General features: G+C 53.8%; 1 protein-coding gene across 1 annotated transcript in view; it reads right to left on the bottom strand.

Annotated features, from left to right (window-relative positions):
• ARHGEF11 (Rho guanine nucleotide exchange factor 11) overlaps positions 1 to 20480 on the bottom strand; it is a 43714-nt gene extending 23234 nt beyond the window's left edge. Inside the window, exons 1-18 of the mRNA XM_065420405.1 lie at positions 20449 to 20480; positions 18793 to 18825; positions 17620 to 17634; positions 17167 to 17258; positions 13443 to 13541; positions 11704 to 11753; positions 11538 to 11595; positions 8926 to 9104; positions 8643 to 8744; positions 7976 to 8095; positions 7397 to 7457; positions 5852 to 5928; positions 4544 to 4681; positions 3896 to 3970; positions 3018 to 3122; positions 2260 to 2358; positions 1574 to 1616; positions 18 to 114 (exon numbers count right to left, since the gene is read on the bottom strand). Coding sequence (XP_065276477.1) covers positions 18 to 114; positions 1574 to 1616; positions 2260 to 2358; positions 3018 to 3122; positions 3896 to 3970; positions 4544 to 4681; positions 5852 to 5928; positions 7397 to 7457; positions 7976 to 8095; positions 8643 to 8744; positions 8926 to 9104; positions 11538 to 11595; positions 11704 to 11753; positions 13443 to 13541; positions 17167 to 17258; positions 17620 to 17634; positions 18793 to 18825; positions 20449 to 20480 — 1475 coding nt within the window. The remainder of the gene's footprint in view (positions 1 to 17; positions 115 to 1573; positions 1617 to 2259; positions 2359 to 3017; positions 3123 to 3895; positions 3971 to 4543; positions 4682 to 5851; positions 5929 to 7396; positions 7458 to 7975; positions 8096 to 8642; positions 8745 to 8925; positions 9105 to 11537; positions 11596 to 11703; positions 11754 to 13442; positions 13542 to 17166; positions 17259 to 17619; positions 17635 to 18792; positions 18826 to 20448) is intronic.
• Between the last annotated feature and the right edge of the window lie 4305 nt (positions 20481 to 24785).

The raw sequence follows: 24785 nt of genomic DNA, 5'->3' as shown, positions 1-24785 counted from the left end.
CAGTGCGAGGGCCTTACCTGTAGTCCTGGATCTGCTCCTGGATCTCGGGCATCGCTGCGTCCTGAGCCTCGGAGAAGGCGCTTCGGACGTCCTCCCCGTTCCGCAGGCGAGACTCTGGAGCCGCAGATGGGAGACGAGGAAAGAAGCTCGTTACCAGCTGCGCTCGGCTGGGGGGCGGGCGGGGGCGCATGGATGGCCCAGGGCACCAGCAGCGTCAGGGGTTGACACGGCATGTTTCAGCCGAGGATCCCGCCATGCCTGCCAATCGGGCAGCTGCTTTTCAGGGGTGTACACCCCAGCAGCAATGTCAGGTGCTCAGCACCCCTGCTAGCAGCCTCGAACTTAAGGCCTCGTCTACCCGGGGACTCTCCCACCCGGATTCCTGTCGGCAGGGTGGCTGCACCACTGCCACCCCGAATGCTGCCGGGGGAGCCCCATTGTACCCCGCGATTAGCAACAGCACAGCTCGCCAGGGTTCCAAGCAGGAGAAAGCCACCCTGGTGCAAAACGCAACTCTGCCCGTTTGCACTGGGGCAGATATCCTGGGTGCTGGAGTTGGGGGCAAATCCAGGCCTGAGCCTCCCAACTCCGCCTGCAGGGCAGGTATGGTAAGACAGACAGGCAGCATGGCCCTGTGGAAAGGGACTTGGGAATCCTGGCTTCTCTTGCCAGCTCTGCCACTGGCCTGCTGGGTCACCTTGGGCAAGTCACTGCCTTGCTCTGTGCCTCAGTTTCCCCTCCCGCCCTCTGTCTAGTTCAATGTTACGCTCTTCGGGGCAGGGACTGTCTCTCCCTTTGGTCGTGCACAGTGAGGCCCGTTAGGCACAGCCGTGAGTCTAATTAATGGTAACATCCTCAGGCCTCTGTAACTGAGGCTCATGCAAGGGAAGCGACTTCCCCAAGCGAGGCAGGAAAAGAACCCAGGAGTCCTGACTCCAACTTGAACCACATGACGCCATTTCCTCCCTAACGCAGGGCAATACGAAGGGGGGGAGTGAGGTCTCTCCTATGCAGACAGACCTTCTCCCGGGAAGTTCAGAGGATGTAGAGTTCTGCACTCTAATGAAAGAGAATCTTTGATTTAAAGCAAAGCCACTGGTGCAGTGGGTCTTAACCTGGGATGCATTCACCCCCTGGGGGTGCGAGCTGCCCTTTCTGGGGGTGCGAGACAGGGCCAGATTTTTTTAGAAGGTAAATCATCGAAAACACAAATTAAGCACAGGCATGTAAGTACAACTACTTTGTTTCATCACACCTACGTATTTATTAACATTATACATTTTTTAACGATTACTGTAACATACAAACAAAAAAAGCTATCTAAGTGTAAAGAACGGACCTACTTCGACGATTTCTGATGCGGGGTGCGAGAACCTATTCTGAGAACCAAAGGGGTGCAGGCCGCAGTCAAGGTTAAGAACCACTGCACAGTGGGACCAGCAACAGCCAGTGGTCCCTGATGCTGAGATCTAGAGTTGCTGAAAACACTGCACTGCTTCAGCGACTACCCCTAACGGCATAGGCATGGCCTCAGAGTTCACACACACACACGCACACGTGCACACGCACTTACCTATGTCAGCTAGCAACTGCTCAGACACCTTTATTCTCAGAGGCTAGGAGGGGGAAAAAAATGCAATTACGTCTCCATTAATTATTATTCTAGGGGCACCAGGTCAGAGGATAAACACTGTGGGAGTGCTAGTAACGCCGGCATGCGCTTTGCACAGCAGCTTCTGTATTTAACAGACCAGAGCTCAGACTTTCACCCCAATTGAAACACCTGATTAAATCTTAACCGCTTGGCACCCAACTAACGGGTCCCTATTAAGCAGTATATTTGCTACCACCGTGCCTATTAAGCAACAAGGGGAAAAAATCCCTTCTCTCGGAGAAGGCCACAGCTAAAACCACCCATCCCAATTAAAGCAGGCTGCCGGGCCTCGTCTATATTGGCTTTTCCTCCAGCAGCGTAGCTACACTGGTGGCAAACACCAGCGCAGACACTGTTTACAACAATGCAACACAGTTTGCACCAGCGCAGTTTACTGTGCAAAGCACATCTGCTCTGGAGTTTGCCTCAGTGCAGCTATGCTGATGGCTAAAAACCCAGGGGACCCAAGGCCTTGGTTAAAAGTTTTCCACATTGGGAGGCTGAATACATGGACCGTTAGACCGTGAAGCCACACTCTGCCGGCCTTTTCCTGCGGGAAGAAAGCCCCACACCCGCTGGCAATGCTGCCAAGCTCCCGCACTCACCGCGTTCTTCTCCAAGAAGATGTTCCAGATCTCCTTCCCCAACGCCCGGGAATCCTTGGAGTTCATTTGCTGGCAAACTTCTGCGCACAAATAGAAGAGCTGGAAGGACGGGGGGAGAGAGAAGAAAAAGAACGAGAGATGAAGAAGGAAGGAGAAACGCTTAAAGCAGCAGCAGCAGCGAATCCCTCCAGGCCACAGGACAGACCGTAGCGGGTCTACAGGGGTAGATTGTGCCCTGTGCTGGGGGAGGATTCGGAGCCCTTGGATGGCATTTCCACCTCTCACGCCTGCGTGAGTCCATTGGCTTCAACAGTGCGCGACAGCAGGGGCCAGGCCCAGCACTGCCTAAGCCCCACCTAGGGCCTTCGGGGCTCCCGGGCAGGGCTGAGGGCAAGTAGCCACAGGAGGAAATAACCCGCACTTCATGGGCCCAGTCAGCAAATAACATGGAGCCCAGAAAAAGGAGCGGGGCGGGTAAGAAATGTGCTGCCCTCTTGGATCCAGGGAAGAGGGAGAGGATAGGACCTGGACCGAAGCTGGTTGCCGTCGGTGCGTGATTTCAGTGGGCTCGGGATGAGGGTTAGACAGAGGGTGGGAAATGCCCTAAATCCTCCACTACATCCACGCTCCCGAGATCACGTCAGGAGCCACCCCCAGTGCTGCAGGACGCGTCTGCTCCTGCAGGGAAGCCAGGGTCTCCGCACCCCCACCCCACAGAGAGGCAGCCGCGGTCGCTGACGAGGGCGTCTCGCTCTTACCAGGGGGCTTGGGTCTGCCTGGGAGAAGATGTAGCGCAGGAAGACACCCAGGTGAGCCGGTCGGGATTTGAGCTTCCCCAGGTCCTGGAAGAGGGTGTCACACTGCTGGGGGAGGGCAGGGAAACAAGCCATTCAAGCCGGGAAGAGCAAAGGGCAGAGTGTGTCCAAGGAATGGGCTCCCCCTTCTGCTAAGGCCTTGGTGAGACTGGCATTTGCCTCATTCCGGCCACTGGGGTGGCTGCAGCAGATACACCTCAGGGCAGGCAGGGGAGCAGCTATCAGCTAGCCCAGCCCCGGAGTTAGACTCCACCACTGCAGCTCTGCCCGTTTGCACCAGTGTAGCTACCCGGCACTGGGGCAAACCCTCAGGCTAGGCAAGGCCTAAGATAGCCAGACCCGGCCAGCGGAACAAGGGTTCCCCTTACGCTGCCTTGTACCCACCAGCCCTCGTCATCAGCTCCACGAGACGCGTGCAAAGCGAATACGAGCCAGCATGGAGTGGGGCAAAGGTTTGGTGGGCCCGGAGGCTGGGAAGCCCCTAGCAAACAACGCGCGCGGCCCCGAGCACGTGCCAGTGTCATCTTTGCATCGTCCCAGCTCCGGAGCCGACGTCTGTAACCGCGCTGCCCTACCCAGGGCTTCCGGCAGCTGGAGCATGCTCCGTAAAGCCAGGAGGCTGGGGATGCACTCGGCGGCACTCCCACTGAGAGCTCCCACTCCCAGCCCCCCCTGCTCTGACCACTAGACCCCACTCCCCTCCTAGAGCTGCAGACAGAACCCAGAAGTCCCAACCCCTACTCCCCGGCACAGCTGCCGCGGTTGCTGGTGACGCCAACGGGGTAAATACAAGGACAGAGGGATGCCTTGGGAGCCGTTACCTCGTTGTTGAAATACCCTGGATCGTAATCTTCCTCTGGCCCGATGATGAGAGGCCTCGGCATCCGGTCCAAACCCTGAGGAGACAAGGCCAGGCTGGGACAAGGCCACCCCACTCCCTGAAGCACACTGTGCCATGGGGTGAGTACTGACCCCCAGCAGAGAGCGCCCCCCAAGGAGCCCCGCACCCCACCCCCTGCAGGACACTGTGCCATGGGGTGAGCACTGACCCCCAGCAGAGTGCGCCCCCAAGGAGCCCCGCACCCCACTCCCTGCAGGACACTGTGTCATGGGGTGAGCACTGACCCCCAGCAGAGAGCGCCCCCAAGGAGCCCTGCACCCCACCCCCTGCAGGACACTGTGCCATGGGGTGAGCACTGACCCCCAGCAGAGTGCGCCCCCAAGGAGCCCCGCACCCCACTCCCTGCAGGACACTGTGTCATGGGGTGAGCACTGACCCCCAGCAGAGAGCGCCCCCAAGAAGCCCCGCACCCCACCCCCTGCAGCAGTTTGGGTGCTGCTCAGACCCACCCCTGATGTGATCACAGCCCTAGGCAGAACCGGCTACAGCCTGTCACTGTCAATCAGACCCAACTCCACAGAGCTGGACAAGGGAGCATGCCCCAGGCCCAGCCACTCCCCCCCCTCACCTGCTCCGCGATGGGCAGGAAGGGCGTGTCCGAGCCTTGGCGGCGATGGTGCTGGAACATCTTGGAGGTGATGACCGGGGAGGTGCGTGGGCTGTCGAGGCCGGGGTCGGACAGAACGGAGTTCCGGTTCAGAGAGATCTGCTCAGGACAACCACCACCTCACGACATTAGCAACCGAGACGGGGGCAGCAGGGAAACCCCCAGGGACGAAAGCAGCGCCAGACCCTGTTTTGACTCACATGCTTCCCAGGTCCAAGGGACCAGCTGCCACACCAAAGACCCAGGCCAACATCTAAACCGACTCAACAGCGTGGCCAAATGCGGGGCAGGGAGGGCACCAAATTAACAAATCAATTTCTAAACCAGTTTACATTCGATCAGTGTGCACACCTGGCTCCCGCTCCCAGGCTCAACTTCCTGCCTCCCCCATGTAGGGTGACCAAATGTCCCGATTTTATAGGGACAGTCCCGATTTTTGGGTCTTTTTCTTATATAGGCTCCTATTACCCCCCAGCCCCTGTCCCGATTTTTCACACTTGCTGTCTGGTCACCCTACCCCCACGCTGCCCCTGACGCCTCTGCTCTTCTCAGTAGTAACCTGCAGACACCTCCCCACCCACGTCTGGCTGGTCTTATTGACACTGCAAATTCCTGGGGCCAGGGATCGCCTCTTCCTCCTGCTGCAGGAAGTGCCATGACAATCTGTGACTCTATAAGTCCCAGACCAAAAAGACTAAGGGGGAAATTTCCTACTTAGGACAAGATTCTTAAAGGTGTTTCGGCACCTATGGGGATTTTCAAAAGCGTCTGAGCCCCCAACACCCACTGACACTCCCGCTAGGCACCTAAATACCTTTAAAACTCTGGCCCTTGGACATTCTGGAAAGCGTTACCCTCTGTTATGATGGAGGTGAAGGCTGAGAGGATGGATCAATAATTGAACAGGAAGAGACTTCACAGGGATGTTGCAATGATCCTAAACCCCGAGTCTTAGAAACCCCAGGACATTCAGAGTGACGGCTGCACTTACAAGACATCCAACGGCGCCCAAGCAACCTTCACTCTGCCCGCAGGGCCCCCCCTCCTGCAAGAACTCCAGGATCCTGATTTGGGGACTGTAGGGTCTGGGATTCCCAGATTCGATTAGACTGATTTTAAATGATGTCTGATTTTTCCAACCCGCCATGCTCAGCGAGTGCCGGATGTTTGGGGGGCAGAAGCTGCTTTTCCAACAAAGCACAGAGGTCGACTCTCTGCCCTACGTGCAAAATGGACCTGGCCCTTAGCCCTGGAGCCGCGAGCCCTCACCTCGCTCACCGAAGGGAACCGCTCAGTGCCCGAATCCAAACCGCTGTCGCCATCCTGAGAGTCCAGAGAGAGGCGGCCTGGGAACAGAGGAGAGACGCAGATGGAGGTCAAATTAAACCCCACCGGAGGAACCATGGCAAAGGAGACACCGAGCGATGGGCGAGGGGGCAGGACAGGGCTCAGCAGCCCTCAGTAAGCACCCTCTGTCTAGACTGTGGATCCACCGCCCCACGTTCCCTTTGCCGTCTCCTCTTCTCTGATGACAGGAGGGGCGGATCTGTGAGCTGGCCGAGACCCCACAAGAGAATCAGACTGAGAATGTTTAAGGAGGGTTCGTGCAACCCCAATTCGGCCTCTGACGAGGGAAGAGGAGCTCTGGTCTTTACCGGGGACGACGGCTCGTTAGAATCCCAGGCAAGGGGCAGAGGCAAAGGAAACCAGAAAGCCACACGCAAACACAACTAGTCCTAGAGGCTTCGAGACCGGAGCTCTGCTGGGCACAAGATGGGAAAGCAACCCTGGGCGGCGAAGGAGGAGAGAGCGGGAGCCACACGGGATGTGTCGAGCGTGAAAAGGCAGAGAGCAGCGGACTAGAGCGAGGCAGGAGACGGTTTTCCCATCCCACAAAAATTTGCCATTAAGGAAAAAAAAAAAAAAAAAAAAGTCCCCTTCCAAATGGGGCCAAAAAGTTGAAATCTCTAACATTTCCGCAAAACAAAAATAAAATAAAATTCAGCTCGGGTCAGTCAACACCTTTTCTTTCAATACTTCTGAGCCGTCTCATTTCGATTTCAACCTTTTTAAAAAATTCTTTTACGACAAATGAACTGAAATTTCAAAACAAAACGTCGTTTCAAAGTGGAAAATGGAACCTTTTGTTTTGAATCCCCCCCCGCCCCCGCCAAAAACAGGAAATTGGTTGAAACCAACCCTTTCCCACAAACTGTTACGGTTTCAACAAATCAACATTGTCCGGTGAAAATATGTTTTGTCAAAAACTTCCCGTCCAGCTCTACAACGGACACTGGGGTGGAGGAGAACAGAGATATGTGCGGCGTTTATCTACGCCGAGGCAGGTGGCCGTCACAGGGGTGCTGGCTGCAAACACTCATGTCTTTTTACGACATATCCCATATAGCAACGCTGTTGGGCAGAACTGAAGTGACCCTGTACCAGTGCATTCTGGGAGACCTGGAGTCCCTATCCTATAGCACGCAGAGTGTGACTGTTGGGAACAAAGACTTCTGGGTAATTTCCCAATGCGAGGAACTCCTGAATGGGGAGAGCTAGAATGCTCGTAGCTTCCCATCTCCACTGGAGAGACGCTATCACAGCCGATAAGGATCAACCCAGACTCGAACTGAAGCCCTCATCGCACCCGGTGCGAGCAAAGCTTGTCGAATGCCTGGGACGGCGACAGCGTCCGGAGACAAGGAGCTGCACAGGCACCGCAAGCCGCCCAGACCAATCATCTGTTGCGAGGGCGGGCGGACGGACGGTAGCAACGGGTATGCGTAGCTGCCTGGGAACGACAGCACGACTCACCTTCCGTCCCCCGGAGACTGGCTGAGCCGGAATTGCAGCACGGCCGCCCCAAATCCTGCAACTGAAGGATACACAGGGGTCAGTGTTGTTATCCCTGCTTTACAGGTGGGGAAACTGAGGCACAGAAAGAGCCTGATCTAGAAAGGGGGAGGACCAGCTTCCTTCCATTTCAAGAGGGGCTCTCGGCACCTCCGCGGATATGAAGCTGTCACAAAGAGTCTATGGAAGAGCTGGGAAAGGAACCCCAGAATAGGTTGCACAGGGGGGAGGGATGTTCAACCAGTTCATGTACAAACAACGCCGCGCGTCCTCACTAGCCCTGCTGAACTGGTTTCAAGCCTTCACCTAACCCATTTCAGCCTCAATGCCCTCTGGGTACCTATCCCCACAGTTCACGGCTCAGCCCCCAGAGGCAGTGCATTCTGGGAGATTTCACACTGCACGAAGGCACGCCTCAGCTTGTCCATCTCCACAACGGGACTAAACCCAGTTCAGGCTTCCCCTGGCACCAACTTCTAAGGAGGGTGGAGTGTCCGGGGGCGGGGGAGGAACCAGGAAGTAAGGACTCCTCTTGTGTACCACTGAGCTGCCTGTTTCCTGTTGGATCTTGAGCTGCAGCTGGCTGACCCTTCTGCGCGCCCCCTCGATCCGTTCCTCCAGCGTGGTGGCGGGGTTCCGGCTGTACACCTCGCAGAACCGCTGAGCGGGGAGACAAGAAGGGGAACGAGGTTACAGCCAGCCACGCAGGGAGGGGAACAGGCACGGGGTGCAGAGCGCGGCGTGGGGGCTACAAAAAAAAGACATAAAGCAGGTGAGGGATGGATGGCTCTGATCAATACCCCGGTGCAGCTTCGATGGGACCGCACCTGCTGCTGCAGGGCATCAGCTGGTGGCCAGGGGGAGGAGGAAGGAAATACACCTCTCTTCCCCCAAACATTGTACAACTGGCCTCACACTCAGCAGAGCGTTCCTCTTCCTTGGAAACATCAGTCATGTCACGGACGGAGGCAGGAGCCTGGAATACATGGAGCGGAGGTCTGATCCGCAGGGCAGGGAAGGAGAACTATGAGATTAGGTGGTTGTCTTCTCTGCTACAGGCAAGATATCGGAGGAGATGGCCCACGGGTCTGATCCAACATGTCGGGAGGAAAGATTGGACTACGAGGAGCAATAGTCCGCTCCATTATAAGCAAAGCTGCCTAGCGGCGAGCGAGACAGGGCGGAGGTCTGCTCCAGCGTGGCTCACCACAGGGAGGAGACAGGCGGCGCATCGTACCTGTAACTCAGCCTCCTCCTGTCTCAGCATGTTGCGGAGGATCTGAGTCGCGTGCTTTTGAACTTCTGGATCCTGTGATTTGGAACAGACGTGGGCAGAGTGAGGGGACAGACAGAGCTTTGCTTTCATCTCCCCATCTTTCACCCCCACCCCTCGAAGTGGAGCAGCGCAGGAGAGTGACGACCCCCGCTTTCCCATCCCCCTGGGAGATCCAGGACAAACCACCCGTGGGAGCGCCGCGCCGCCCGGTTACCTGCAACGGTTTGGGTCCTGTGATGCGCTGCGGTGGAGGCAACGGAGGCGGGGGAGGCGGCGGGGGGCACAGGGGTGCAATCCCGGGCGCCCCCGATACGCTCACGTCTTGCTGAGGGCCGGAGAGCACCACTGAGGGAGGAGGAGACCCCAGGAGGGTCAGCGCGACGTAGGCGCCGGCTGGAGAAGAAAAGGAGCGCGGGTGGAGAGAGACCCACTTTATAACTAGCCAGTTGATGAGGATTTAAAACCGGGGAATCACGGCAGCTAGAAGAGAACTGATCACTGCCTCCCCCACCCCAACCCCAAATCCACGACGCAGGATTCCGAAACAGATGGCGCTGCAACCGAAGCTGATCTTACGGGTACGTCTACACTGAAAGTGCAACAATTGCACTGCTGTAGCGCTTCAGTGTAGACACTCACGACAGCGACGAGAGGAGCTCTCCCCTCGGCGTAGGGAATCCCCCTCTCCCAGAGGCGGTAGCGAGGGGGCCGGAAGAATTCTTCCATCAACCTACTGCTGTCCACACCGGGGGTTAGGTCGACGTAGCTACGTCTCTCGGGGGGTGGATTTTTCACACCTCTGAGAGACAGCTATGCCGATGTAGGTTTTCAGTGTAGACCAGCTAACCTGAGCATTCGGGTTTAATTCAGTTCACAGATGCTAGCCCACTGCACCCTCTACAAAGCAGGAGTCTCCGGAGCCTTCGTAAAGCGTACCCAGGAGAGGCTGCATCAGCCAAGGCACATACTCATCCCTAGTTTTTATCTCGTGCTCTTCATCCATACACCTCAAAGAGCTGTACAAAGGAAGTCAGTATCATCATCACCATTTGACAGATGGGGAAACTGAGGCACCGAGCGGGGAAGTGACTTGCCCCAGGCTGCCCGGCAGGCCAGTGGCAGAGTGGCGAATAGAACCCAGGTCTCCGTCCGGTGCTCTATTTGCTCGGCTACACTTGAGATCTCCAGCAGCCAGAGTACGGTCTCTACATTCGAGTGCATGGTATAGGCGTGTTCCCACCACGCACTGAAGGAGTACAGCCCCCGACCAGCAAGGCTGTGCGAAGACTCAGGGTCCTGGTCTGAGTCCTCACCAAGCCTGGATGTCCGGGGAGGATCAATGTCTAAAACACCTTCTTCCACCTCCTCCAGCTTGCTAGGAATCTCCTCCCACCCTCCCAGGCAAGGAGCTGGCCCCAGTGGCCCATGCATCCCTCACCTCCCGGGTGGAGTACTGTCATCTGTACCTGAAGACGCTGGGCAGGCTCCAGGTGGTGCAGAAGGCAGCTGCCCACCTTCCCCCTGGCTTAAGCCACTGTGAAAACATCAGACCCAAGATCCAATCCCTCCACTGGCCCTCAGGCTGCTCCCGATGCCAGTTTAAGGTCTCGGTCCTAATCGTCAAAGCAACAACTGGGTCAAGCCCCAGCTACATTACAAGACTGAACTTCACTCTACGATCTGCGGCAACAACGGTGCTCCTCTGGGACGATGCAGATCACAAAACGCAAGACGACGGGCATGAGAGCGAGGGTCAAAGCATTCCCGGGGGAGGAGACTTTGCTATGAAATGGGCGACCAGGGGAGATGGGGCGAATCCGGAGTCGGATCGCCTTTAGGAGATGCTGTAAAGCCTTCCTCTTCACCATAGCGAGGAGGACACCGCCATGCCCTCCCCCGTACCCACAAAACCTGAAACAAACCAGCCAACAAAATCAAAAGCCCACCTAGGGTGACCAGATGTCCCGATTTTATAGGGACAGTCCCGATTTTGGGGTTTTCTTCTTATATAGGCTCCTATTACCCTCCGCCCCCGTCCCGATTTTTCACACTTGCTGTCTGGTCACCCTAAGTCCACCCCAGGCAGGGCGTTTACCTCCCCACAGGAGAAGAGCCAGATATCCCATGAAGTCCACTGGAGACTTCACTATTGGCTATTTGCCCAGCTGCTATGGTGACGGGCAGCAGTATAAAACCCTGACGCAGACAGATGGATAAATAGAGAGCATTGTAACGCAGGGTGGGAAGCGGAATGACCACATCGGCAAGGGAAGGGTTAAGCTGTTCTTGGAAGCCCCTTCAGGAAAGGGATGGGAAGTGACGTTCTCCAAAACAGCTCCTCCTGTAACAACCAGAACGGGAAGCCAAGCCGCAGAGATCTGGCTGCAGGGGCTGGGCCCGATCGCTCTACTGGCCGCTGCAGCTTGCAAATGACTCCCCTTCCCAACGGTGTCAGTCAACAAAGCTCCCCAAGCAGGACATTTTACGTTAAGCACTTTTGAAACATGGGATTGCTGGTGTTTTCCACCCGGGAGACCAGACGCCCCCATTTACGCATGGGGCAGGCACAGCTGTGACGGAGCAAGTTCCCCACACCAGCGCGCCTCACCCCCATCCTGCAGGATCCCCTGCCTCTCGGGTGGAGAAGAGAGCTCAGTGTGCCTGGCTCATTTGGTCCCTGCCCTCGCCGCTCTGCTCTTAGCCTCAGGGCCCCTAACCCTTTCCACAAGACGCCATTTCAAAACTCTCCGCCACTAGAGACCGAGGCTGGCCTCCAACCAGCGACCTGGCGGGGAAAGGCCCCATTCACCCCTTCTACCGACTCACATTTGATGAGCTTCACCACTTCGAGATGGGAGCTGTTTGTCACCATGGTGCCGTTGACCTGCAAGAGGAGACAGACAGCCTCAGACATGCAGCCCCAGCGCTGGCCCACAGAGCTAAGCACAAGGGAACACCCTGGGGAAGCCTCGGCTCGGGGGTCGCCGCTCACCTTGACGATCCGGTCCCCCTCTTGCACCCCGGCCTTCATGGCTGCTCCTCCTGTAGTGCAACAGGCAGGAGAAGGGAGTTACCGTAAATAACAGCAGAACCCCAGCAACACGAAACCATCCACCGCGCTCGCACAAGGCACCGGCCCCGGAACAGCATAAGGAGACGTTAGGGTCCAAAATCTAGGGTTTCCCTCCTCCTGTGTGGAGCTCTGTTTTATTCTATTCCATTTAGGTTCTTTTATCGACCGCATCACTAATATCCAAGTGCGTTAAGCAACGGGACTACCATCTGCCGCGTGGGGGTTCTCCTTTAGGGCTTCTGTCTAGGCAAGAGGGTCTGTCCACACGGATCCAACTACAGGATTGGGGCCTAAGCATCGGTAAAAGTAGCGTTACTATTTAAGCTCTTCCCCTGCCAGTCTCCCCTTCTTTAATGCAACTGTTAAAAGTTTAAATATACTGAAAAATTCTCTGTTGCTAAAGCCAGGCCGAAGAGGAAACGTTTCCATGAGGTTCAATTCCAAACGGAGAGACTAGCAAATAAGAAAAAGGCCAAAAAGGAAAGTCAATTAAAGATCCTTTTCAGCTTTAACGATCTCTCATTACAGGCAACACAAGTCAGAACGGAGGGGCAGAACGGAGTCCCTGCAGCACTGCACCCAGGGTGGTCTTTTACCCCACTACAAAGTGGGCGACTGCCAGGGACAGGGCACTAGATAATCCAGCTCACTTTGCACTAGTATAAGTGATTGCACAAGGAGCGGGGCTGTGGGGAATCAGGCACATTGGCTGTTCTTTATTCAAATATTTGGGACTTGCCATTGGATTCATGCATATGGAATCTATGCCCGCCCAAAGTCCTGTTGAAGTCACTGGGGTCGATGCAGGGGTCTCCCCATGAAGATCCCATTGCAAAATAAGAGGTTTGATTTTTATCTGACTCTGTCCCTTTAAATCTGTAGGACTTTTCCTCCCTTATCTATCTGAATTTTTCCTGGCCTGAGTGTTAGCCTTATTTTGGTGGGGGGGAAGGAAGGCGTCAGTTTGTAATAAGAGCAGCTCGTTCTCTATTGAAATCGTTGCTTCAAGCCCTACTTCCCCTCAACACCATCAGACAGCACACAGCTAGAGCGCTTCCGCAGCACAGAGCCCAGAGTGAAAGTTGCTGACTGTCTGACGAAGTGGGCATTCACCCACGAAAGCTTATGCTCCAATACTTCTGTTAGTCTTAAAGGTGCCACAGGACCCTCTGTTGCTTGTTGCTGACTGTGTGTTTGCTGAGGGCGGCAACAAGGGGAATTCCCTGCACCCCTAGTCAGCCACCAGCTGCGATTGTGTAACAACCGGGTAGAGCACGGTGGTTAACCTGGCGCTGCCCGGAGAGCAGAGATGGCGCAACATGGGAACTTGGCTGTTGCTCTCGGGAGCCGATTTTGAGTTAATTCCCACCTCCGGGTGGCCAAGCTGATCAGAATCAAGACTCCTATCTAGGCACATACATACCCCAAGTCCCCCTACCGCCATCCCAACCATGCTCTCACACAGCTTAGCTCCTCTTCATCCTCCAGAATTGCCCTCTCTTGATCCAACAGGCTTTGCGAAGAGGGATCCCCCTTTTCCTCTCTCCCAACCCATCCTGGGGCCAGAGGGGGGCTGGGGGCCAAGTGAACTAGGGGAGTCCCATTCATACACCAACATCCGTGGGCCCCCAAGAAGGGGGGACAGAGTAGCCGCTCACCTTGCCGGACAGACTGCACCAGGACGATCCGGTCCCCGCTGACAGTGAAGCCAAAGCCATCCTGATCCTTCTGGATGATGACACACCGTTGGACCAAACCTTCAGCAGGGCGGGGGGAAAAAACAAACGAGGCATGAGACGCTGGAGTTTAAATCTATGCTCTAGGCTAGTTGGGGCTCCAATTTCCAGATGGCCCATGGCTACTGTTCGTTCCCTGAGGCCAGGGGAAGACTAAGGCCCAGGAAACAGAAGGCAAACGAACAACAAAAACCCCACACCCCTGAAATTAATTCTTTGTTAACAAAATCCCATGACTTTTCATGTCAAGCGCATGATTTGGGCGGGGCTTGAGAAAAGATTTTTGAACGCGATGCTGGAGATCACAAGCAGAGATGTTCTTGCTGTGGAGAGAGCCCAGGAGAGGGGAGTAGGATAGATAATAAAGCAAAGCACGATGCACCAGGACGCCTGGGTTCTCGATTTCAGTGGCTCCATTCCCTTTTAAGGCTGCAGTGTCCCCGGAGATGTTTGTTCAAATCCCATGCTCTGATACCAGCTGCCTTTCAGCCCCTAGATACCATGCTTGCTGCTGCTACATACGACACAGGGATAGATAGAAAAGATCCATTAGGTCCTGTCTAGGCTATCTCTGGCTCCTTTCCACCGCCTGGAAAGCCAGCGATGCGATTACGCTCATTGTCGCGGGTAGGAATGCAGATGTTGTTAGTGACCATCGAGTGACCCAGCTTCTGTTGTTCATCGCAGCGCATGTAACGCTGACATCATTCTTGAGTGGCTGAGGTCTGGTTCAGAAAACGAAACAGGGCCTGATCCTGCTTTCCATCGTGTCTTCGCCTGTGCAATGCGAGCGTACAAAAGACTCCGGATTCTGCACTCACATTACACCAGGGACTGTGTTAGACACTCACTTTGCACAGGTGTAAGTGACCACATGAGGTCGGGGCAGGAGAAAAATCAGGCCCGATTTTGCACAAATGCAACTCATGACACAAAGGTGAGGGGCGGGGAAGTAAGAAATTGGACCCGATTTTGCACAAGTGACAGAGACGCCACAAAGTAAGGGGCACGTGTGTGTGTGTTGTGCACGCGCGTGGGCGTGCGTGTAAATAAAATCAGTTCCTAGCAGCTGTACTCACACTGCTCTTTGGGCAGAGGAAGGAAGTAACTTACAAACGTGCAGTCTCAAAGTGGCAAACAAACCAACACGGAGGCAGGATCGGGCCCTATTTACCTAATCTCATATGGCAGATAAGTACCGTTGCCGCTGAGCCCACAAACAGGAATTTCTGTCTGCCATATTCACCATCCCCCCACGGTCAGAGCCATGAGACCCCCAATTCTCATTCTCACTATAAGGCCCCTTTTACAGTGCTGTGGCAGTGTAAAAGAAACTTAAAGTGGGCGTAACTCATCTGCACTCACTTTTAGGTCCCTTATACTGCCAGCATGGTGTACAGGGACCTTAGGGTAACAGACTCAGACAACAGGTCTCCCACGAAGAGAATGGTCAGTGCATCTGGCTACACCCTCTTTTGGTTCCTGTATTAAACGATCCGCTGTTCCCACATTCTCCCCCCTTTACCACACTCCTTCTTGTTCCCTTCAATTAATCCAGCCTTTTGGAGCCTCACTCATCAATGGTAGATTATTCTATCCCCTCCCCCGAACTACCATAGGATCCGAACGCCTCCTGAGCTTTTAGCCTCCAAGTACCCCCTTAGAGAGGAACGCATCAGAGCCATTTTATAGATCAGGGAAACTGAGGCACCTTGAGTGACTCGCCTGGAGTCGCACAGAAAGAGAATGTCGATTGAAAAGTCTCAAATCCCAGTCCAGTGCCTTAGCCACCAAGTAATCCTTCCTCTAGGCCAGTGGCTCTCAACCTTTCCAGACGACTGTCCCCCTTTCAAGAGTCTGATTTGTCTTGCGTACCCCCAAGTTTCACCTCACTTAAAAACGACTTGCTTACAAAATCAGCCCTAAAAATACAGCCGTGTGACAGCTCACGGTTACTGACAAATTGCTGACTTTCTCCTTTTTACCATCTAATTATAAAATACATCCATTGGAATATAAATATTGTGCTTACATTTCAGCGCATAGCACACAGAGCAGTCTAAACAAGTCATTGTCTGTATGACATTTTAGTTTGCACTGATTTCGCTCGGGCTTTTTATGTAGCCTGTTGTAAAACTAGGCAAATATCTAGATGAGTTGCTGCACCCCCTGGAAGAGCTCTGCGTACCCCCAGGGGTACGTGTCCCCCTGGTTGAGAACCACTGCTCTAGGCAGACAGCCATTCCCTTTCCAAGATCAGCAACTGGCGTTGGCGCCAGACAGTCCTGCATCACCTCGTGCCTTTGGGTTGGCCGATTCTTGCAGACAGTGCACGCTCTGCAGCCCGTTCTGCAGTTATACCCCGGCCCTGGGGCTAATCTAGGATCACGGCGCTGCAGAAGCATTTCAGGGCAAGGGCCTGGCCCTGTGTCACCGCTGCTCTCGTACGCACGGCTCTGTTCTAAAGATTTTCCCCTCCCCTTTTTAGGGTCCAGGGACCAACCTGATGCAGCAGGAGTGAGGGCTAGACTGCAACTCACAGTGCAGGAGGGGGACTGCCCCTCCAGTGGGAACTGGGGTGGCACATGCCAAAACAGGGAGGGCGCTGCAACACCCTTTCCACGTCCACACCTAACCACAAGGCCACTCTTCTCTCTTCACTGCTTGGGCAACTGGAATCGTAAACAGAACCATCGTTGTCATCCCCACTAGCTCTAACCTAGCACTTTTCATCCACAGATCTCCAAGTGCTTCACAAGGGAGGGGAATGTCATTGTCCCCATTTTACTGATGGGGAAACCGAGGCACGGGGAGGGCAGCAATTGGCAGGCAATCAGTGGCAGAGATAATAATAGATTCCTGGGGTCCCAACTCTCAGTTCCCAATTCTACCCTAGACGAAAGGTGTAAGTAGCCCCATATGAAGGGGTAATTATCACAGGCCTGGAAAACATCATTTTATCCCCCATGACTCCCCCCATCACAGTAAAGGGCAGGTGAGCCGTTCAAACCCACAAAGACCAGAACAGCTGATGGCTCATGAGGACGCCCCTACCCCACAATGTCATTCCCAGCCTGCCCTTCCCCAACTCCAGAACTTACTCGGGATCGAACGTTTCTTTCTAGAAAATGACACCCTCTGGCTCAATCAGCCGTTACGGGTCCAGTCCAGGAATCACCAGGTGAAACTGTCCGGCCTGGGTGCTGCAAGAGGCCCGACTAGACGTTCCTTCTGGCCCTATAATCTCCGAGTCTGATAACAGGAGCTTCACGCTGCGCAGAGACACACGTGCCAAAGCCTCCGGCCACCTGCATCATGACCTTCCGGACAGCTTCACCTGCGTGCCTGACGCTCCCGTGGTCAGGGCACTCACCTGGGACGTGGGCGACCTGGGTTCTGTTCCCTGCTCTGCTGCCGCGACCTTGGCCAAGTGACTTCCCGTCTGTGGGCCTCAGAATTCCTCATGCGCCCAGTGGGCAGACAAGCCCTGCCCCACCTCCCGGGGGGATCAAGACCATCACAACTGGGAGGTGCCGAGAGATAACGGCGATGGGGGGGCAGAGATGTAGCCATGGCAGCCAGATGGTACAGCCCCGAGTCTGCTGTCATAGCAACACAGAGCGGGGAGGAGAGAAGTAAAGGCTACCTGTCGTTTCAGTGCAGTCAGACGGCTGGCGGCGGTGCCCTGGAGACCTGCGTCCTGTAGCCGAATCGCCCAGTGAAGACAGGCTGCTTAACCTGAAGGGAATGAGACGGAAACAGTCATGGAGGAACAAGACTCATCCTTCCACTTACAAGATGCCTCCCTCTAAGGACGCAGCAAGCCCCAGCGGTAGCTCTCACAGCGAGCGATCGCTGTCTGTTTCCCCCAGGGCGCTGGGCCAGAATTGGAGCTGAAGGACCCTTCTCCCCACCGCCAAAAGCGGCCTCCAGCAGAGACAGCCAGAGTCCCAGGGAGGGCGCTACGCTATGTAACCCACGTGTCTGTTAACCCCGGAGGGATGGGAAGCGTTTGATTTCCACAGAACATGACGAACAACAGAGAGATGCGCTCATGCAAACCACACGCACTGCACAGGAGGTCAGCGTCAGAGCTTACCAGGCTGCAATGGGGCTGATGGAAGAAGAGAACATGAAGCAGCGAGGAATGAATGAGAGACAATGGATAGTTACTTTCTTTTTTTATTTTTGGTGCTCTTGCTATTCCCGGCAGTTCTGTGATGGGGGCGGGGGCTGGATTGAGAGCCCTGCAGGCCAAGGCGGGAAGAGGTACAACAGCACTGGCTTTGCAAGTTTCCCAGAACTCTCCTACCCTGGAGGGACCAGCTGACCGTGGGGTGAGACGGGAGCTCCCACTCCACGGCCCGCTCGGTCCTGGCCAGCTCTCTCTGCCTAATGCCTATTGCTGGGGTGGGTCGGCATCCTGTGGGCACACCTACCCAGCCGGAACTGGACGGAGTCCCAACAAACTCTTCCCGCAAGCCGCCGGGCGACCTGCAGCCATGACCATTGGCGAAGGGGAGAGTTCACTGGAGTTATCTACCCTGGCGCTGACGCCTCTCTACCTAGCCCAGCTTGAGGGAGAGCAGCCACTCGGGAAAACAGGCAGCAGCGCTATCTCGAGTGTAACCTGTCCCAACCAATGTGAGTTAATAGCACCACGGTACTCGAGTGAGGGCAGGATTCGAGATTGGGGCAACACCTGAATTAACTGCAGTGAAGACAAGACCTTAGTACCTACTGCCCCCAGCCTAGGGCCAGACTGGAGCCAGGATCCTAGAAGGGAAAGGCCCCATATCCCACCTCTCAAGTCAGCCAGTTCCCCCAGATCTGGTGCCAAATTGGAACCAGGACCCTATAGGGGAAAGGCCCCATATCTGATTCCCCAATCTTCTAGAGCCAGCCACTCCACCAACCTGGTGGCATACTGGAGACAGCACCCTACAGAACCCTATGGGGGAAGGCCCCATATTCCATTCCCCAATATCCCCGGGCCAGCCAGTTCTCCCGATCTGATGCCACATTAGTACCAGGACCCTAGAGGTGAAAGACCCCATTTTCCCTTCCCTGGTCCCCCTTGAGCCAGCCAGGTTGGGGGGGTTGTTGGTTTTTTTGTGGCCAACATAAAATGGCAGAAGAAAGGCCAGGAGGACATTTACATGAGAGCTGATTGACACCAAATCTACCTTCACTTTGAACACAGGGGCTTTGACAAAGCGAGTGCACCACAAAAGAATGCGATTCTGTCAGCCCGCCCCCAGCCCCATCTTACCTGGGCAGGTGAGAGTGCTTTTTACTGGCTGGCCTGTTGCCCAGGAGGGAAGACAGAAATTGACACCAAAGACAAGGACGGTGGTAAAGATGGCGCATGGTCCAGAGGACAGCATTGGGAGGGGAAGAGGAGACAAATAGATAAAAGAGACAGATGTGTAATGGATGACACAGCTGTAAACACACTCAACACTCAGGAGAGGGGACGGACAGACAGCAAGAGGCAGATGCGCTACTAGCCCTAGGCTTCAGAGCCAGAGCTGCAGCTTCAAAGCGCTTTCTACCCACCAGCCAGAGGCTGCCGTCCCGGGCCAGGAGGGGCTGCAACATACCCTCAGGGACCCAACAGGGCTCCTTTGAGGAGCGGAAGGGGAGCTCCCCCTCTGTAGCCAATTCCCCTCTGACCCCTTCCCCACGCATCTGTGCGCTGACCACCTTCCCAGCAGCTGATCCTTCCTTCCCAGGCCCCAAGAGCGACGCCCCTTCCCTTCTCCCACCCCTTGCCCAACGCATCTAGTCCGCTCCAGGGCAGGACCGTTTAAAAAGGAGCAAGACTGTTGTGGCGGACGCAGGCAGTGACAGCTCCAGCAAAGGGCGCTGAGTGGTCTCCGTTACGACCCTCGCTTTCAGGCTGGAGTTTTCCAGCCTCGGGGTCTGGCTCAGAGTGCACAGAACCAGAAAGTTTGCACCAGATTCCTTCGACTGCTTTGTGCACGGAGGAGGAGGAAATGCAGGCTGTCCTCACTGGGACAGAATACCTTCGCCTTTGGGTGCGCTACGCGACTGGACTGTCTGAGAAAACATGTGTGACCCTGGAACCGGACACTGCATCGGGAGCACACACCCGCAGGGAGGCGAGGGGACAGGTAGCGGGGTGATGGTGCAGGAGAGGACACCATGGGTCTCATGAGCACACACCCGCAGGGAGGCGAGGGGACAGGTTCCACAAGTGCCCACCTGCACGGCGGGGGTAGGGGGCAAACGACAGGTTCAGTCTGAACTTGGGCGGTTTCCCCAAGTGCTTATGCACACAGCCCCAGCCTTGATCCCGCTGCCGAGCGCCGAGAGGGGCGCTGCCCTCCAGCGCGAGCAAGAGCAGAGACGCAAGCTGCAGCTCTAAGTGGATCCCTCCTCTCCGAGTGGCGCTGAGCCACCTGCGTGCCTGCTCCCTTGGGGGCCTGATCCAAAGCCCACAGAGAGGATCCCACCGACGTCAGTCTGCTCTGGACCAGAAAGACAGGGGACGGGAGGGCTGCATCATGGCGTTTCTACTGGGTCAGCACCTGAAGGGCAACAGCAGGTGGCACGGCGCTAGGTGCTGTACGGACATACAATGAGCACCAAAGAGCTTACAGTCTAAAACCCTGCAAACGCAAGGGCCTAACCCTGCCAATCCAGCTGCCCGCCTGCCGCTTAGCAGGGGTAACGGAACGGCTGCAGTGCTCCCATCAGGACACGCCCTGAGTTTCCCCCGTACCCCCCACTAACGGTTTTAGATGCTTTTGAGACTCTCCTCCCTAAGCTCCTAAATCCTTTGGGTGCACTTCTGAAAATCCGCACCACCTCCGTGCGTTGCCCGGCACACTCACGGGCGCACACCCACCCACACGCACGCCCTCCACGAGGCAGGATCGAGCCCGTTCTCCCGCACGCATACCTTTCTTGAAAAAGCAACACCACCACCGCCATCAACAAACGCACATGAGTCAGACAGCAACCATCTCACTGAGGCAGACAGCAAATTCCTTCCTTCCTCGCCGGGCTAAATCCACACTTAAAAAAATGAAAGCCAGAAAAGGGGGGGAGCTGGGGAAGAACTAGTGAAACTCGGTAGGTCTGGACGCTGCTGCGGAGTTCTCAACTCCTCCCTAGGAAAAACACCTCCTAGGTAAAGCCAACAGGACCTGATGCTCAGCTCAGTGGCAGAGAGGTCAGGGCGGGGCATGAAGATGCCTGTAAGCCACCTTTGCTCTCCCTGGATTCTGGAACCATGCAGGGGTCTGCCTGGCTCGTGTTGTGAAAAGCAGCCGCAGAGCCACACAAACTTGCTCTTTGCTTCTAATACAGTCCCTGGGAAGCTGAGAAGAGCGGTAGTGCAGCGCGCTCTGGCCACAGCCCCAATCGGCCCCCCAGGGACTGGGCACAGGTCCAGAGCAGAGCGTTTATGCCAGCTCCACACAAACTGTGCAGGGGCCCTGCACGTGGGGGACTCTCAGGGAGCCAGTTCTGCCCACTTGAAAGCCCCTGTACGTTGCTAGGGCAGCCTACAGGGACCACAGCGTAACCGAAAGTCAGTCACCATATCTCTATTTTAATTCACGCATTTGACTCCTGGGCTCTGTACTCTGCAAGTCCAAAGCAAGGACTGGCATTAGCTCTTTGGGACGTGTGCACATATACACGAAAACAAGAAGCCATTGCCAAGTTTTGCGCCGGATTGGTGGAGTAAATCCCCAGGATCCGTCCCCCTGCAGCCTGCTCGCACCGCACCTCAAGTCGACACGACTGTTAAAACGCCATTTTCAATTTGGCAAGGTCTTGCACATTTTTTTTTGGCCCAGACAAAACACAAAGGCCCAACCTTTAAACTTTTGCTCATGATCGGCAGCAGATGGAATCCGGCTGCCGTCCGCAGACCATGCTAACTGCATGCAGAAGGCACCAAGTATGCACGGGAAAAACTATTTCTGCTTCGGCAGCAGTTGTAGGGCAGTAAAACGTTCCATTGGGGGGAAAAGGGAGGAGAACTACAGAGAGGTTCATACCGGGAAGAGGAGGCGAATGTGACCTACTGCTATGGAGTAGGTGGGAAGAAGCGTCCTCTGCTTACAGATGAAGGGACGGAGACCAATCTACGGTATTTCCATGGTGCCTGTTCCCACGGTGTGTAACGCTGGGGTAAATCTAAACTGTACGTGCTTGTACCTCCCAAATGTGAAGTTACACCTGGCATCGCCTCAGAGGAGTCAGGGCAGTGATAAGAAAGCAAAGCCACCCGGCCACATTCCTGCATGAGTGGATGGCACATTCCCAGGAATGTCAAGGTGAAGGGCCCACTGATCAAAGCCCAAGTACAGAGAAACACTGGGGGGGGGGGGGGGGGAAGGAGGGGTGCCTGGGCTGGTCAGAGGTGCTGGTCTGACAGCTCCCAAGCACTGTCGTCTGTGCATCTATAACGCATGGACAGCACAAGCAGCGGTACACACACAGGCCTGGTCTAGGCTAGAGAAGTTACTAAACAAGAGGCCCTAACCACTGACCTAAGAGACCTGGGTTCTAGCCCCAGCTCTGCCACTGAACTGCTGCGTGACCTTGGGCAAGTCACTTCCTCTCTCCGTGCCTCAGTTTCCCCTCCCACCCTTTGTCCGTCTCATCGGTTGAGACTGTAAATTCATCGGTGCAGGGGCTAGGTACATACAATGCACAGCTGGGTTCGATAGGCTCTACTGTAATAAAGCTGTTTGATCTACTGGTGCAAACCCCTAATGCAGATGAACTTGAGTCAGTTTAACCCTGGCTTAAAAAAAAAAAAAAAAAAATCAGTTCAGCTTGCATCAGTTAAACCATCGCAACTCATGTAGTGTAGACAAAGCCACGCCACCCTGCTCTGGAGAAGGAGTCCCAGCCTTGCCCACTCCGTACTAGGTCTCTCTGCCAACCAAGGAGCCCAGTTAGTGCCTTGCCAGCTGTGATGGAGACACTGGAGTGAGATTCACCCAATGAAACAACCATCTGATGAGAATGGCTTCACGTCCAGTAGAGAGGGTACCAGACTAGAGTCAGGGCTCCTAGGAGCTACTTCTGCTTTTCTTCATTTCAATTTATTCAACTAGTTCCGTTCAATGCCTACAGGTGGATAAAAATGGATTTTAAAACAGATTTTTTCAAATGTAAATTGCATTTCTGATGTTATTTAAATTGTAAGAAGTTTTTTCTTTTTAAAAATAAACCTGTTTAAAATAAAATCTGAATGTAATATAAAATACGTTAAGGCCTTAACTTTTCAGAATCTCTTAAAGCATTTAAGTAAAAATATAAATATGCTGGATCCCTGAATCTCTATCCAAAAAACTTTAATTTAAAGGCTGCTTTTCTATATAAAGAAAGAATTAGGGGGGTAACATCTAACTTTTGAGGTCAAGCTTTATGGCACAATGCATCAAATACTGTACTAAGGGCTTGATTGGTATAATAAAAATAAATGTTATATGCTGTTCTGTGTGTATAATTAAATTCAGGTTACCATCCTAATGCAGGCTTGACACAAACCATGAACAAAACATTAATTATCTAGTGAATAAGTAATAAGGCATTCACCATTTTCTAAGATACTAAAAATATACTTTAATAAAATTAAATTAATAAGAACCTAAACCATTACGCCATATAATTGCTTTAATAAATGCATAGTTATAATGTGCCCCCTTAGGTAGCAAAAAGACGTACCAAATCTAGTGGGAAAGCTCTATTTCATCGTAAATCAACATGTTTTAATGGTTATATCAACCAGTGAGAATGCACCTTTCTTTAGAAAATAACTGAAGTACAAAATGCAAACGTTGATTTAAACCAAATTAAACCAATCAATTATTTAAACCAAGGCTTTCCACTTGGTGATTTAAATCAATCCACCCTGAATGACTAGTTCATTCAAATCAGAAATGCGTCATTCACCATTTTCAATATAAGAAAAAATGTACATTTAAGAATCTGAATAAATGTAAGCTAAGCTATATACTTGCTTAAGTAAGTATGTCTAGATAGAGCATAAAGTACCACCGGGTTTAATGTAGAGTCTTTATTTCATTGCCAATCAATGTTTTAATGGTTACCAACCCATGAGAATCATCTTTTCTTTAAGACAATAACTAAAGTACAAAGACAAAACCTGACTGAAATCAATTATTTAAACCAAGGTTTCCTATTTGCTGATTTAAATCATGATTAAAATTGGTGTTTTAAATCACCTTTGATTTAACTCAATTAGTCCTGGTGTTTTACAGAATTTGCTACTGAAGTAGAGGGGGGGGGGGGGGAAAGGAGTAGCAAAATTTGCAAAATGATCCAAAATTATTTAGGTCAGTCAAGACCAGAGGAGAAGATTGCAAGGAACTTCAGAGGGATCGAACCAAAGTGGGCAAACAAGCAACAGGATGGCAGATGAAATTCAAAGGGAACAAACCGCTAAGTAATTTGCGGTGCCAGCAGTGAAGTTGGAAACAGAATCAGGACCCAACTCAGCCCCCTGCTCTAAGCTGCTAGTGAGAGTTCTGGGTCAGGCTTGTCACTTCCCTATTTCTTATGAATTGTTCAGCTAGTGGCCCTGGTCTACACTATGACTTTAATTCGGATTTAGCAGCGTTAAATCGAATTAACCCTGCACCCGCCCACACAACGAAGCCATTTATTTCGAAATAAAGGGCTCTTAAAATCAATTTCTGTACTCAAGCCTGAAAATCCACTTGGGGCTTTCCTGCACGCCAAAAGCAACCCCAGCGATACCCACGCCTCTGCCAGAAGCCTCTCCCTCTTTGCCAAAAGTGCTACCACTTGCGTCTGAGAACAGCAAGATCTACATAGGTCCGGGTGGGCCAACTTCCCCCTCCTCTATGCATCTGGCACCAGACCGCGCTCTAGGGTGACCAGATGTCCCGATTTTATAGGGACAGTCCCGATTTTTGGGTCTTTTTCTTATATAGGCTCCTATCACCCCCCACCCCCTGTCCCGATTTTTCACACTTGCTGTCTGGTCACCCTACCGCGCTCTCTCGAGCTCTCTGGAGAGGTGGTTGAGGCTAGGGAGTGAATGGAAACAGGGAAGAAGCTAAGTGACTGGAGCGGCAACAGGAAGCAGAAGAGACAGTTGTATTAAAGGTGCACACATGTACATGGTTTTCATTTCCTATTTAAATGCCCAAGTTTGATTTTAAGAGAGACCAAGGGGAGAGCCAGGCACAGTACAGAGAGCCTCATGCAAGCGTCACTTCCAAAGTT

This window comes from Emys orbicularis, chromosome 20 (assembly GCF_028017835.1).
Source record: "Emys orbicularis isolate rEmyOrb1 chromosome 20, rEmyOrb1.hap1, whole genome shotgun sequence".
In the NCBI taxonomy this organism is placed as follows: Eukaryota; Metazoa; Chordata; order Testudines; family Emydidae; genus Emys; species Emys orbicularis.
Note: the sequence above shows the minus strand (reverse complement) of the source record. Positions and strands in the feature narration are given on the sequence as shown.